Here is a 16,956-nt window from a genome sequence, read left to right on the forward strand (position 1 = left end):
GGTCAGAGAGGGAGAGACCAGTACATGCAGAATTAGTTAGCAGGAAAGGATGAAAACTAACAATTTTTCAAGGACCTGCTATGTATGGGCTGGCAGTGAGCTATCCCTTTTACGTAGTTAGCTCATTGAATTTTCACAACTGCCCTAAAAATTAGGTACCCTGGTGCCCATTTTAAAGGTAAAAACCCTGCAGTTCAAGGAAGTGAAGGGTAGAGAAGTATTAAAACCTTGCTCTTTTGGCAGCCTTATGCTACCTGCATTGGACACCGTTGGAAGGAGAAAGTGAGTTGGATTCAGGACGGAGGGACAGTGGGGACAGAGGCACTGAGTGGGACCAGATGACAAAGGCCCACATGCTGATGTGGGCCCAAGGACCCAGGGGTTCTAAAGCAGTCAGCTAATATAATTAGCTATTAATCTTGAACTTGATATATGCCAATCCCTGTGCTGAATGACTGATAGGCATGGTGTCCTTTAGTCCTCACAGTGACCCTCTGGGGCAGGTACAACACTATTATTATCTCCCTTTGACCGTGAGGGGCTGAGATGTTCAAAAGCTTACACAGCTAGTGGGTGGTAGACCTGAACTTGAGGCTGCTGGTACCCACTGTGCCACAGATTTTCTTACCCTCCAGGGGCCTGAGAGCCTGCACAGGATATAGAAAGGCCTGGGGACACGGGTGACTTGTCTTTCCCAGAGAAAGTGGCCAGGGCTTGGGCTTGTTCAGCTAGGTGCTTACAGCGCGGCACCCATTTTCGCTCATTCAGTCCTCATGTCTAGGTCGCTGTGCAACCAGACATGTCGAAGCAAAACTGAAATAAGGTGCATCACCTGCATCTGAATTTTGAATAACTCAAACCAATGGAACAAACAGCACAGCTTGAAACTTACTCTCCAATTAGAGGAATGGAGTCTGGAAAGTACTTCTGGAAGAAATCCAGCACATCTCTATTTGTTAGAATTTTTTCAAACTCTTCAAAGGGCATGAACAAAGTACACGTGAAAGATTTGTCCTGTAGAAGAAGAACAGTGTGAGAGGGAATAGGAGACTCGTGATGTGGGCACCAAGGTGGGTCCCTAAATTGCAGGGGTCTTGCTGTGGCCAACAGGGACCCAGGAGGACTGTCCAGGCAGACAGGGAAAGCACCCTTGCTTTTCCCCCCGACTCCCAAAAGAAAGCTCTCCCAAGTCTCAGGGCGATCCCCCAGCTTCTCGGGTACTAGAATTTCTACCCTGTAAATTCCAGGCATTTCTGCTAAGCAGACTTTAAACCTTAGCTTATTAATAGGTTGGTTAGATTTAACATCACCCCCTTTTTTCCTCTGTGTTTCCTTTTATGATAGTATGAATAGGCATTAGACCCCAGGACTGAGAACAAGAGAAAAAAAGATAAAAGAAAGAAAAAGACCAACCAGAGAAACAGAGAGCTATATCTATCTATATAATATAATAATAGCAACAACAAAATAAGAACAATAATAGATCTATTTTACATATTTATATATCAAAAAAGCATAGAGTATAATAAAAGAACAGTCATACTCTTTTTTTGTTAACCTATATCCCAATGTTTTCTCAATCTTAAAGGCTGAAGGTACTTCCTAATCTATAACCTAAGCCTCTTTGGCTTTCTTTGGGGGCCATTTCCTGTAGTAGCTTGGGAAAGATGACAGTCGCCACCACACCAAACCCCCATTAGTCATCCATGTGTGTTAAATCTCCTTTTCAAAGTAAATAATTGGCATGCCTTCAGGATTTTCCTTGGTAGTCCCAAAGTTTCAAGATACTATCATTAAATAGACTGAACAATGATGAGATTAATTAGGTATACCCATAGTAACTACAAAAGTAAATAACAAACAACACTAATTATAGATGCAAAATTACCATTGATAAGAGATTCTCTACTACCTTGTTAGGAAGTGCAATCATCATGAAGGTATTCCTAGGCCAAATGTGCAGGTAATTAGGCTCCATGGCATACTGCAGGAAAAATGTATATGTACTTGATCAGCATATTGATGTAACACATCTAGAAAGCTGACTCTGCTTATTTTATAATTGCTTCCACTGCAATTTAAATCGCTGTTACATTCATGAGGATACACACATCTGTTTCTACATAAAGGAGAGACAATGTTAGAAAACACTCTGTGTTCTGTCTTTATAAACTGAAACTTGGGTGAGTTCTTTTTTTAAGTAGAACCATATTCATTGCCTTTTATTACAAATGCACTTGGTCACTGGACTTCAAAAAGTTTAAGATGAATACCCTGTTCTCTGTAGGCCAGTATGATGAGTTTTTGATACTATGTATAACTGAAGATTTGGGAACATGCTATAAGATGTTCTCTCTGTCTTTCTTCTCTTTATTTTCATATACACATTCATGCACACACGCACATACACATATGTTCAGATATACATATATATGTGTGTTTGTACAATATTTTTATACTTTTTCACCTTATTTGGGGACTTATTTGTATGTATGGAAAGGTCCTAATTTAAATGTTATGGGCAAAACTGAATTTTACAAATAAGCCTTTTTACCTCTTGTTTCCCACAAAATAAATAGTAGAGAGTTCTGGTCTCCTTAGTGACCCCTCTACAACATAATAGCAACCTGAGTAAGTATTGATTATGTAGGTAGGTCAATGACCCAATTGACCCAAACCCTTAAGGTTCCCAAGGATATTTTACATATACAAGTATATACAATCAATCTTCCAGCTATTTCAAGTTTGCACTACTTTTTACAAATGTTTAGAAAGTACTTACCACATGTATGTTTTACATAGAAAGAAAAACATAGGAGGCACAGAACAGTCTTCTAGCTAATATTTTCATACTTTGTTGTAGTTATTTGTATCTTAGGGGAATGAACTATTCCTTCCTGGCTTTTTAATCCCCATAAATCAATAAGTGCATAACTCTTTGACCTCAAAGGTCTTACAATGCAGTTAAATAGGCAACATGTCTCCATATAAAAAGCCGAATAACTTGTCCTTAACAACAATTCAAGTGGTAGAGGAGCAACAGGTGACTTGGTGCTCAATTAGAAGTAGAGCAAGGTATAAATGCTAACGGAAAAAATACCATTAAAAGTACAAAAATACAATAAAAATCAATAAATTAAAAAACTAAGTTAAAAAAGAAAGAAATTTGTGGGGCGGGAGTGGTTAATTCAAGGGGTTTGTGGGTTGTATAAGGAATGAAAGGAAGGGGCATCTGGGGAGGAGTGAACTCGCTGAGCCGAGCGGGGCCGCATAAGGGAGCAGCACTTGGGATGGGAAATGAGGAGAGAGGCCTGAGGCAGGCGAACATCCTTGCTTTTCCCTCTTGCTCTCTTTCGACCGCTTCTACCACCTTTCGGAACTCTAGAAGATGAGAAAGAGCAGATAGATGACAGCTGGCTGAGTCATTATTTACTGCAGTAGTGAAGGTTGAAACTGCTGATTAAAAACTGTTCGGAAGGTAATATACACCTCTCGTCCTCACCATTGGCATAGATAATGGTTTACACATTGTTTTGAGATGGCAAATATGATATCAAGAACATCTTGGCGTTCATATGTATTTCATGACATTGCAAAATAACTCTTTACGTTTTCAGCTTTTTATTACCAATTCATGCTCTCAATAGATAACCTTATCCAACAGCCGTCCCAAGACCAGGCTTGCAGGAATCACTGTTGGTCTTCCCACCACAGGTCCCTCCAGACAGAAAGTCTAAACAAGAGACGTTCGCTTGCTGTGCAAAAGCAGCTTTAAGGTAAGCCTCCCATTCACTTCCCTCTAATATTCACCCACTGCTGTCACTCACACAATCTCTTATCCTCACTTCAGTCTTCAGAGATGGAGTAACAGTATCTGTTACATCAAAGAAAGAGGAAGGAAGGAAGGAAGGAAGGAAGGAAGGAAGGAAGGAAGGAAGGGTAATTTTTAGTAGATTGTTTTGCACCCATGTCAACATATTCCCATGTCTGGATCACACTGATATGTTGAAATGGTGAAGATTTTTTTTGTAAAGCACTAATTATTAGTATTAAATATAGATACCTAGAAAATAAATGGTATCTTAAATTTACATTGGGAGACATGATTCCATTCAAGTCTGGGGCAATCTCTCAACAGAATCCTAAAATCCTGTAATTCCGAATTATCAGATCCTGGATAATGAGAATAAAATCTACCTGAAAACCATAAAATCAGCATTGAAGAATTAATGAACAATTTTTGACCAGCAAGAGAAAATAGAAAGGCAGTAAAAATTTAAAATATGGATTTGATTGATGGATACAGTTTGGTATCTGAATGGTATATAATATCTCTATCCCAAATTGACTAGCTATTTTACAGATATCTGAATTTCAGACAGATTAAATCAGTTCCTTAAAAATGGAGCTTTTATATGCAAATCAAGTATTTAACGAATGCTGTTTACTTATCTTTACTTAAAAGCCAAGTTCCTTATTCCTTTTTCTGGTATTTTACCTTTCCTTAATAAGTTCCTATATTTATTTGCTTATGACAATATAAAATATACACATCACATACTTGCCTCAGGCCATCTATGGTTTAACATGGGAATAAGGGAATAAGAAAACTCTCTGGAGAACACATCTGCTAAGGATACATCTGATAAGGGGTTAATATCCAGATGCACTTATAAAACTCAATACCAAAAAAACAAACAATCCAATTTAAAAATGGACAGAGCACCTGAATAGACACTTCTCCAAAGAGGACATACTGATGGCCAATAGACAAATGAAAATATGCTCAATGTCAGCAATCATCAGAGAAATGGAAATTAAAACTGCATGAAATATCACCGTACACCTGTCAGAATGGCTATGATCAATAAATCAGTGAACAACAAGTGTTGGCAAAGATGTGGAAAAAGGGGAACCCTTTTGCAGTGTTGGTGGGAATGCAGACTGGTGCAGCCACTTTGGAAAGCAGTATGGAGATACCTCAAAAAATTAAAAAGGGAGCTGCCTTATGACCCAGTGATTCCACCTCTGGGAATGTATGCAAAGAAACCTGAAACACTGATTTGAAAGAATATCTGCACCCCATGCTCATTGTGACATTATTCACAACAGCCAAGACTTGGAAGCAGCCCAAGCGCCCATCAGTAGATGAGCGGATAGAAGAGCTGAGGTCCATATACCATCGGCTGTAAAAAGAAGGCAGTCTTACCCTTTGCCACGGCGTGGGTGGACCTGCGGGGCGTTGTGCTAAGTGAAACAAGCCCTTCAGAGAAAGACAAGGACCATATGATTTCACTCATAGGAATCTAATGAACAAAAGAAACTAACAAACAAAGTGGAAGGAGAGCCACAGAGAACACACTGGCAGCTGTCAGAGGGGAGGGTGGGTTGTGGGGGCTGGGTGAAAAGATTAAGCAAAAAAACAACAAGAACAACAAAAACCTCACAGACACAGACAACAGTGTGGTGATTAAGGAGGGAAAGGGGGGTGGGGGTGGGAGAGGGTATATGGCAAGGGGACAGTGATGGAAGGAGGAGCCTTGGGATGGTGAACACCTAATACACTGTACAGATGATGTGTTACAGAACTGTACGCCTAAAACCTGTATAATTTTATTAACCAGTGTCACCCCAATAAATTCAATTAAAAGCTCCTTGGAAATCTCTTTGCAGCACCTTGCTTGTTCACATTATTTAATAAGTATTATTGATTTAATCATGAGGACAAGACCTCCGGTTTGTCAGTGTACAGAATTGATCCCCAACCCATTTTTTTTCCCCCAAGAGAAAATACAAAAGCGATATTATTATTTAAGACAAATTCCCTGTGGGTTTCCAGTCAAGGTAGTTGTAATTCCTCTCTTTCTTTACTTCTTAGGAAAGTACACCAAGAGGTAAGGGAGTGACAGTGGTATCATTGAAGGGATGCCTACACCCCAGTTTATTATTAATGACCGAGCACTTGTGCCAGACCTGCAGACTGAGGCACGTGCCTGAGAACAACTGTACCCGAAGACGCTTCTACACGAGTGACGTAGGGTGTGTGGAAAGGCGATGCGAAAGGAAAGGACTTACATCTCCATTCTTAGGCGGAATGCTCAACTCCATGTACCCGTGAGGAATGTATTGTTGGCTGTAATCAAAGCGGGGTTTCTTCATGAGGTGAGACCTGACGGTGGAGTAGGCACCATCACACCCTACAATGAGGTCACAAGTGACATCTTTGGGAACTTTGTCAGATCTGGAAAATTAAATGAATCATCCAAATTAAAAAAAAAAAAAAGATCTAGTGCTGAACATGATAATGTACCTCCACTTAGGCGAAAGAAGTAACAAGTCAGTGGGGCTATTACTCACTTTTACAAATCTGACTTACAGCCTTGGGCTGATAGCTAGCAAATGAAGATGATTGACATTTATCCCCGTCATATACAACCACACTGAGAATAACACACAACCATACTGATTAATAAAGACATACTAGGCCTGGGAGGGATGTCTGAGAGCTGAATGCCCTGCGTGAAGGAAGAGAATCCTGACAAGAAGGCGAAGTGTTCCAGGCAGAGGGAATGTGTGAACCACCCCAGGAATGGGACCAGGATTCTTTAGGAGCCTTAGGTTTGGCTTGAGCGGGGGGTAGCAGAAGATAAGCTTAAGGAAAGAATACAGTGTCGGGAGGCAAAAAAGGGAGAAGATAATTTTGAATGTTAAGACAAAAGGTTTAAATACATTCTCCTGGCAAAAAGGGAAAATGTAATTTTTTTCAATTGGGTGGATGATGTATGAAAAGTGGTAACTTAAGAAATCTCACTTGCAGTAGATGCACTGAAGGGGACGCAGAATGTGGAAGGGAAGGGACATGGGGACAAGGTGACTTCAGTGGCCTACCTACAGCAGGGGTGACAGCCAAGGACTGTGGTGCTCAGGAAGAACATGTAGACTCTGAGGTTAGCAGGAAAATTAGGAGAAAGTAGGGAAAGGGACTCATGACAGACAGTGATTCTATTTACCTGGGTAATAGAACTAGGGAAGTCAGGAGTGGGACACGCTTGGAGAAAAACAGATGATCCAAGTTTCAGATGTGTTTGGGGTCATGCCAAGAGGTACCTATGAATATGTTTAATGAGAAGTTAACATTAATTAGGACTGAACTCAGGACTGAGAATGAAGGTACGGGCCTGGGCTAGAGAGGTTCATTTTAAAGATGGGAGTTTACCGGTGGTCATTGAATGGACTGGGAATCCACGACATATTACAAGAGTGGGGCAGGAGGCTTGGAACTTAAGAGGAAATAGAGCAAGCTAAGGAGAAGCCAACAAATAGCACCCAGAAGGAGGACAGGAGAAACAGGGCCGTGGAGAGTCGTCTGTTTCTAGGGAGGAGCAGGCATGAAGCAGAGAGGGGTTCCCGGTGTGGAAGACGGTGACAGGCCACTCAGGAGGGTCACCAGCATCCTAGTCTGAGGGCATCTAAGGTCTGTTTTCAAAGTAAAACTCAGCGAATCTAGAACCTGGTTGGTTTACCCTTTTCGTAATTATTTAACTCTTTCAACGGAGCCAAAGAACAAAGTTTACAGCCACAATTCTCCCCTCCAACCTTCTCCACGCCAACCCTTCACTGCTCCCTCTGAAGTCCACGGGCTGCCGGGCAATTACCCAAGCACTGTGATCGTTCTCTCCTCGGGATTACATTTCAACAGCCTGTGGCCAAAGTACACCTTGGCATTGGGGTATTTCTCAACAGCTGAGGAAACAAAAACAGGAGGCAAACAAAAATAAAACTCCAATTCTTGCTTCACTTACTCTAATTGAAATATTAGTCATTTTCTGACAACAGTATGTTATCAATGTAAAAATGATTCAAGTGGTAATTTGACAGTTTTTCAGTTAATGTTACAGGATAATTTGATAGTAAAAGACATGAAGAAAAATCAGCTACTCTCATCTAAAAAAAAAAACAGTCCAACTAACTCCATTATGCAAATTCTTACATTGCTGTAATTATTGGCACCTTGGGAAGGAAACTGGCATCACATGTCTTAAAAATTGCCTGTCATTTAAAGCTTTGTTTGTGATTGAAGATATTCAGCCAAACTCTCTACAACTTGAACTTGTAATTCAAGTTGCGACAAATATAGATTATTGATACTAATTCTTTTTATAATCACACGCTGGAAATGGGTAAAAATATTTGAAATTTCTCAATAGGTACAATCAAGTTATTTTAGTATTTTATTACTTTGCTAGCTAGCTATAGAATTTAGTGATTTTCATTTCTGAACTATTAATCATGTTCTTCTCAGAGTAGAAAAATATGATTTTTGTCCCTATGAATTCTCAAGGATAAGAAAGCTATAATTACAGGCTATTTATTGCTTCTAAAGCTACAAATCAGGAGGCAGCGATTAATCCCAAACCATTCATCTTATAAATGGAGTAACTGAGACCCTGGAAGGAAAGGGAAGGTGCCCGAGATCACAGAAAATAAAGTCAGGGAACATAACCAGAGGTCCTGACTTGCAACTCAGGGTTCCTGTCTGTGATTACCTCTGGTTTTTTTTTTTTTTTTTTTTTTTTTTTTTGTCTCTGCTTTGGATTCTTTTGTTCTGTTATGAGTTTGATTTGGGGTTTGCAGGCTTTACGATTCCTGAATGTGAGATTGGAAGTTTTAGAATATTGAAATCTGAGTGACCTTACACCAAAGACTTACTTATGTCCAAGGACTCTTTTGGCAAAATAATTTTAGAGAAATCAAAATTTACCTAAACCACTGAGGCCACATTTTACAAACACAAAATGTATTTGTGGCATCCACTTTATGTTTTTCTTACGTGTATTTAATACATCCCAAAGAATTTTCCACAGAACAATAGTCCTGGGTTGTGGCCCCTTTAAGACAACCGACTCTTCTGTGGTCCAGTCCTCTGGAGAAGTGCTAACCCTCTGACCATCCTGGCTGTGCTGCCAGGTTTCCAGCCACCTGTGACTCTTGAGTCTGAAATGTGGGGGTTGGTCCAAGTGGAGGTGTGTTGCATGCATTGAACTTCTACAACTTAGGACCAAAAAAAGAGAGAGAGAATGAAAATGTCTCATAAATAATTGTCGTATTGATGGCACCTTAACATGGGGATATTCGGATATATTACATTAAAATACATGGTTAAGTTCACCTGTATCTTTTTAGTTTTTTTATGTGGTTAACATAAAATTTAAAATTACGCACGTGGCTGGCACTGAGGCTGCCTGTCAGACAGCACTGCCCTAGAAGATCTGCCTCGCAGGCTAGTAAAACAAAACTCGGAGAAGTCCCATAAGAAGAAAGACTTAAAATTTGTTTGACACAGGACTTATCAAACTAACCTGACCATCTGTCCTTTCTCTGTTCGTTTTGCTTAACGATTACTAACATCCCACAGAATAGTGAACTGTGAAAGAATCCCCTGTGAAACGCTGATGCAGGAAAACGCTTCGGTTAGAATGGCTCAGAGGGAAGACTGTTAAACCAAGAAGAAATAAACATTTACAATTGATTGACCCTGTGGAATGGGCAGCTCATACTTTCCAAACAGAGTTTAGGAGTCAAGAGGTTCAGCGTTTGTTTTGCTAATGTATTTACAACGTGTAAGAAGTTGCCTGCTACTCAGCACATTTCAATGCAGCGAGGCTGGATCTCCCCCATGTGTATTAGCCCCTTAGTGCTACCAGATGTTTCATATACAATATTGGGGGCCGTGACAGTGGTAGTTAAATGCATGGACTTTGGAAAGAAACAGACTCAAGTTTAAATCCAGATTCTATCACTTATGTAACAGTGTGACCTGTCACACCGTGGCGCCTTCTAAGCCTCCTTCGCCATCTGTGTAACTGAGATAAAGATAATTCCCACCTCACATGGTCGTTGGGAGGGTTATACAAATTCATGCACGTATAGGACTTAACATAGTGCCTAGTGCCTTAATAAATGTTAGCTATTATTTTTATCTTAATAAATTCAGAGGACGCTATATAAGAGATTGTCTTAGGTTGCCTATACTACATTTTTAAAAGCTGTTCTTTGGTTTATTTTCTTAAGAACAACATGAATCTACCTGGCCATCTAGCCCACCCATCCATCTGCTCATCCAAAAGACAGTCTTACAAATGTAGGTAAAGAAATTGAATTAAGAATACAAAGCCCCACTTAAGGTTGTGGCTTCAGCCATGTTTTCCTAGGTCTCTCTCATGTATACAAGAGGTATACATGTTATTAAATTTTGTGTTTAAAAAAAAAAGAATACAAAGCCCTATTTCTTAAGTCCTTGGTGAATGAACTAGAATGACTTTCCCCAACCCTCTTCTTTCCAGTTTAATTCAATTTAATTCAATTCAAAAGACATACTGCAAACTGACTTTGGGTAGGGAACTGCGGAGACACAGATAAATCACGTGGAGCCTCCGCTCTCCAAAGAGCAGAGACTGCTGGACTGCTCAAGACAGACTGATTGGGGAGATAGGAGAATTACTTAAGGGGCATGTTTTTCAGGGAGTAAATCTGCTTAGTCCAATGTTGAAGGGGAGAAAAACTACTGTGATCAAGGTCTACATGGATGTGATTGGCTTGATTAGCTGAGCTACAGATTTAATTACCAATCCAGGGGCTTCTCCATAAATGACGAGGCCTTTTTAGTTACTCGCAGTAGAAACTGTAGGGTTATAATTTACACCTTCTGCTTTCTCAGCCTCCTACAGCCTCTGTCTATTGGGTCTCCTACAAATACTATGAATCTACATCCTCCCCTTGTCCCTGGCCAGTTTGACTCAGTGGATTGAGCGTCGGCCTGCGAGCTAAGTGTCGCTGGTTCGATCTGCCAGTCAGGGCACATCAGAGAAGGAAAACTCTGACTCCAAAAAACCTCCGCTGCCTTGCGGCATACCTCTTCAGGGGAAAGGCTAAGGGAGTAAACCCCGACAGAAAATCCGGAGCCGGAGTCCCTAAGGCGGTTTGACGTTGTAGTCAACACCGGCAACTCCTGCGGCGCACCTGAAGCCAAGCTGTATTGACTCCGTCTTTCCCTTGGACCCTTCAGCTGCGAAGAGAGGGGGGGTCTGCTGCATGGGCAACAGCAGACCCTCCATATCACCCTGCCCAGGCTCTGTAGCTTCAGCTCCACTGGAGAGGACACTCCAGCGTCATCGCAAGATGTCGATTCAACACGGGAGGAGACAGATACCGTGTCACTCCCGAGTCGGACTGCACAGCCATTCTCGGCGGTGCAGATAGACTCTTAAGAAGCTACACCATCGTCTCTCGAGACGGACGGCTGCCGACCCGACATCCTCCCCTCCTACCATTGCGATAGCTTTAGTCAGGGCCTCCCTCACTTTTTTGCATACTGAGATTATCCCAATCGTCGGCAGCCGTCCGTCTCGAGAGACGATGGTGTAGCTTCTTAAGAGTCTATCTGCACCGCCGAGAATGGCTGTGCAGTCCGACTCGGGAGTGACATGGTATCTGTCTCCTCCCGTGTTGAATCGACATCTTGTGATGACGCTGAAGCTACAGAGCCTGGGCAGGGTGATATGGAGGGTCTGCTGTTGCCCATGCAGCAGACCCCCCCTCTCTTCGCAGCTGAAGGGTCCAAGGGAAAGACGGAGTCAATACAGCTTGGCTTCAGGTGCGCCGCAGGAGTTGCCGGTGTTGACTACAACGTCAAACCGCCTTAGGGACTCCGGCTCCGGATTTTCTGTCGGGGTTTACTCCCTTAGCCTTTCCCCTGAAGAGGTATGCCGCAAGGCAGCGGAGGTTTTTTGGAGTCAGAGTTTTCCTTCTCTGATGTACCCTGACTGGAAGATCGAACCAGCGACACTTAGCTCAATACTCTAAAGATTGTAGCCTTCTCTCAGCCTCCGCATTACTGTTTTTTGTTTTTCTGAAATGCAAACCCAGTTCTGTCACTTTGCAAATCATCAGAGCATTCTGTTGTTCCACGAGCTTGTGCATTATTCATCAGGGAGAGCACTCACTCATGCTGGTGCCTCCAGACAATAGGAATTCAATACACATTGAACAAATGATGTTCATTTAGATCACTGAAAAGGTGAAAAAGGGACACCAGAGGATGTATCCCTACTACTTTTTAAAAAAGGACTGGGTATTGTACCTGGTCCTACTCTTACTAATCATAAAAAGAAAGAATAAACAAACCGCAATAAAGCCTGTGACAAGATTAGTCTTATGTGCTATACTCGAAATGACAACTAGCATATAAAGCATTGGACTTACCAGTTAATAGATCCTTGTTCAGATTCTCTCTGCTTATGGAAAGGATATACTGCAAGAAAAATATAGTAGATACTGTTTGTTTCTGGAGAATGGTCAAATATAAATCTATGCTACTCAGAAATAGGAAAATTTATTATTTAGCAGAAGGTTGCAAGTTTTATGACTATTAGCTAAGTAGACTTAAAAAAAAAAAAAAAACACTTTAACCAAATACATATAATATGATGCTTAAGTTTAAACTTACGCTTTTTCAAAATTTGATACTATAAAAATCAAACCTTACTCTTGTAGGGAAATATTTTCACTAAAATAGTTTTAACAGCAGATTGTAAATTTTACATTTTTGTTTTAGCTCTCCAAATTAAGCTGTTTGAAGAAACTTTAGAAGTACTATTTACCAAGGAGATTACTTTGAAGGGCTTCATTTTAATGCGAAAGGGTGTGTGTGTGTGTGTTGGTGGTGGCGGCCAGAAGGGGGCTGGTAGGAGTGGATAAAACCTGCCTGGGGCACCTGTTGGTTGTTTGTGACTTTATAGGACAGTTCAGTGGGTTGACTGTTCTGTGAGGCAGGGCAGGAACAGTACGTGGGGCCCACCATACTTCTAGGGGTACATGAAAATGTTTTAATTTTAGTTTATTTTAAAATCAGAAGGAAAAACTTAGCATCATCACTATATACAAATGAATCCAGCCTAGACTATATTAACATTTATACCAATGACTCATAAAATCTAACTTTTACTACTTATTGTTTTACAGAGAAAGGGACCCACAAACGCAGGAGCGCCTGCCTAGGGCCCATGAAAAGTAACAATGCAGCTTTGCAATTCAGGGTGAGTCTATTACTTTAAAAATTTTAACCATACAATTTTCCATATTATGGCATATATCACATTTAACACAGTTTATGAATCTTTACCTCATTCAAATGTAGACATTTAAAATTAACAGCTAAATCTATACTTGGTGTGAAAATGACTTTTTCATGCTACAGAGGCAATGACTGAGGAAGAGCTTCCTGTGTCTTTGCTATAAATTGAAATTAAGAGGGACCCATTAATTGTCTCTCTCTCTCCTAGTTCTGTTTTGCAGATTGTTATGGCATTAATCATTTCATTTCCATGGAAACCATGCATGTTTTTCAAAGTATGTTAGAAAACATTTTAATGATAAAGGCTCATTTACATGGGGAAAATTCTTTCCTTATCAATAATCAGGCTTGCAGGGAGGGTCTCTGTCTGTTCTGTTCTATATCTTTGGCTGATATTTTTCATAATCAAAAGATAGAGCCACTCCCATCAAGTCTGTATCTGTTCTAAAAGATTTTCTTATGAAAATAAATATAAACAAGTAACAACAACAACAATAATAATGATAACAATAACATAAAGAAAGGTGGATTATCACCTTTGGAGATTTGTAAGTCAATGGTTGCAGTGCTAACTTTTTCAAATATATTAGAAAATAATATTCACATTCTATGTACAGAATGCCTTCAAAAGAAAATGGTAAGAAGGCGCCATTGTTTTGGGTTTGGGAGATTAGAAGTAAAACCTGGGAGCTCTGACCTGCTCTGTAAATTGCCTGTTCTCACCCCTTTCTTCGTTGTCCAAAAAAAGTCTCATAGGCCCAATGTTGCTTCACTGTCTTTGAAATTTTTGTGGATTTTTTTATGTCTGTAGAAATGCCCCATGTGCATGTATTAAACTTTGGTTTTCTTCCGTTAATCTGTCTCTGTTAATTTGGTTATTGGCCCCACCAGAAGCATTTAGAAGGTAGGAGAAAAAATATTAATAATTTTTTAGCCCCCACAGTTAGTACAGCTTTTACTTGACTTGCATGTGTAAATTTTACTTGCCTATTAAGAAGAGGTGATTCTTTTCTTTCCAATAACATGAAGCTCAATTTGGGGCCAATATATATTACAATATATTAATTATCTGAAACAGAATATATTAATTATCTGAAAATGTTTATCTGGCCGCGAATGTTCAGAGGACTTTCTTTCCCTTCATTCCCTTGCCAGGCTCATGAATGAAGACTCTGTACCTATGTTTTTATAATGCCAAATAAGCAGGTGGTTGGTTCTAAAAAGTCATTAAAGAGCCCTGGCTGGTGTGGCTCAATGGATTGAGCACTGGCCTGTGAACCAAAGGGTTGCTGGTTCGATTCCCAGGTTCCCACTTGGGGGCACACAAGAGGCAACCACACATTGCTGTTTTTCTCCCTCTCTTTCCTTCCCTCCCTTCCCCTCTCTCTAAAAATAAATAAATAAAATCTTTAAAAAAAAAAAAGTCATTAAAGAGAAAATTTTGATTCTTCCCTGCCGCCTCTTTTCCCAAAGCCCTTAATTGTTGGAATGTTTTACCTCAGACCCACTTTTTAAACCAATTTTAATTGTGGCAAAAATACATGTAATATAAAATTTCCCATCTTAATTTTTAAATATACAGTTCAGTGGAATTAAGTACAGTCACAATGTTATACCCATCACCACCATCCGCCCACAGAACTCTTTTTTTAACTTCGTCTTTATTGTATTTTTTTCCATTGCCATTTAGTCCCTTTATAGAACTCTTCATCTTTTGAAATGGAAACTCTGTCCTCATTAAACACTAACTCCCCAGTGGACCTTCCTCTAGCCCCTGGCAACCACCATTCCACTGGCTGTCTCTGTGAGTTTGACTACCCTCGGGAACTCATATAAGTGGACTCATATTTGTCCTGTCATGACCAGCTTACTTTACTGAGAATGAAGTCCTCAAGGGTCATCCTTGTAGCCGTGTGTGTCCCTTCTTTTGAAAGACCGAGTAGTATCCGGGGTCTGTTGTGTAGAAAACCTGCGCTTGTCCTGGTGTCTCTTTTACCCTCGCACAGCTACCGCCAGCTGGATGTCCTATAATCTAAACAAACTCTGACACCCGCTGTCTGGAATGAGCCTCAGATCCCAAGGTGAAGGGCTCAGTCCCACAAGACTGTCCCACTTCAGATGCCGATCATATGTCCAGTTTGTCATCTGTGCCTCTCTGACTGGTTGGCTATAAATCAAAGGCCCCCCAGAACCTCTTCTCAGGCTTGATTAATTTGCTAGAGTGACTCATAAAACTCAGGAAAAGAGTTGACTGTTTCCCAGTTTCTTACAAAAGGAAATGATAAAGAGAACAGAGGAGCCCTAGATGGGAAGTGTGTATCAGGGCACATGAGAAGGGGTGCAGAGCTTCCCCGATGTCTTTGGGGTGCTGCCCTGCTGGCACCCGCCCATGCTTGCCCACCCGGGAGCTCTCTGAATGCCGTCGTTGGAGATTTTTATGAAGCTTCCTCACGGAGGCAGGATTGCTCATCTACTCCAGTCTGGACCCTCTCGCCTCTCTGTAGAGTGGGGGGTAGAGCTGAAAATTCCAAGCTTCTACTCATGGGTTGACCTTTCAGATGACCAGCCCCTATCCAGGAGGCCACCAAGAGTCACCTCATTAGAACAAAAGGCACTCGTAGCACCCAGGAAATTCCAAGGGATTTAGTTACTCTGTGTCAGGAACTGGAGTCAAAGGCCAAATATTGGGACAAAAGATGCTCCTGGTGCTCTTATCACTTAGGAAATTACAAGGGTTTTAGGAGCTGTGCCAGGAGTGAGGAGCACAGATATATACTCTATTATCTCACATATGTATACATTACATTTTGCCTATTACACTTGACAATAAATACAGGGCAATTTCTCTGTGTAACTGAAAGGAGATGGGCGGGGAAAGGTGTCCAGCAGGGAAAAGCGTAGAGGCAAAAACCAGCCTACTAGCGATGACAATAATAACAAACTCGTACTGAGTGTTTAGTAGGGACTGGGCCCTATGCTGAGTACCCCTTGTGAATTCACCTGTTAACTGGTTTACGTTCCTGAATTCTAGACCGACGCAGGAAATGTCAAAGATGGGTCCAGGTGGCAAGTTACAGACTTCAGACTCAGCTATAACCAAACAAGTATCTCCAGTGTCAACCTACCTGCGACTTTGTCCCATAGGGAATCGCAGACTTTTTTCCTGAAAAAGAGTGGATCATTCTTGCTCTCATGGGAACACCTTGAGCTACAATCTGAAATAAAACCAGCAAGACCTATTTCAATTTCTGTAACATGGCATTATGCAAATGAGCTATTAATTTTAAAGTGTGATTTTTAAATACTTTCAAAACATTAAAAAGTAATATAAAGAATCATGGAAGCACAGTACGGTAGAAACTTAATGAAAACTGTTCTTGCAAATTTTAGTTTTTGCTTTTTTTTTTAACCGTTAGATTTTGGAGTTCACTTAAAGTTTATTGGGTCTAAATCTAACACTACACTTGAGGAAAGGGTTTCATTTTCAGAAATGTTAAGTCATTTTCTCATGATCCCAAAAGATCATGAGTCCGAGGGAGTAGAAACCAGGACTCTTGAAACCCAGTGCAGTGTTTTCCTTCACACAGACCTAAGAAAAGTATAGAAATGCAAATGGAACTCATATTGACTTATGTTATCATTCTGAAGACCCATTGCCAGCGGAAGTCCTATCAAGAAAAATACATTATTTCTGTTCACATTTTCAAGCTGAATGGGGGACAGGGAGAAGTTCAGCGACATTGAGGCCATGTAAGAAAAATCTACTACAGGCCAACAATCCTTATCCAAAATTTCGGGGTTCATTGGTTGCAGAATTCAGAAGT

At 40.7% G+C, this 16,956-nt stretch overlaps 1 protein-coding gene across 1 annotated transcript in view; it reads right to left on the reverse strand.

Annotated features, from left to right (window-relative positions):
- KMO (kynurenine 3-monooxygenase) overlaps positions 1–16,956 on the reverse strand; it is a 40,406-nt gene that overhangs the window by 11,486 nt on the left and 11,964 nt on the right. Inside the window, 6 exon segments of the mRNA XM_090263508.1 lie at positions 893–1,014; positions 1,913–1,984; positions 6,076–6,241; positions 7,656–7,743; positions 12,262–12,310; positions 16,258–16,347. Coding sequence (XP_090119634.1) covers positions 893–1,014; positions 1,913–1,984; positions 6,076–6,241; positions 7,656–7,743; positions 12,262–12,310; positions 16,258–16,347 — 587 coding nt within the window.

Source organism: Furipterus horrens, unplaced genomic scaffold, assembly GCF_987537825.1.
Source record: "Furipterus horrens unplaced genomic scaffold, mFurHor1.1.pri manual_scaffold_15, whole genome shotgun sequence".
NCBI lineage: Eukaryota > Metazoa > Chordata > Mammalia > Chiroptera > Furipteridae > Furipterus > Furipterus horrens.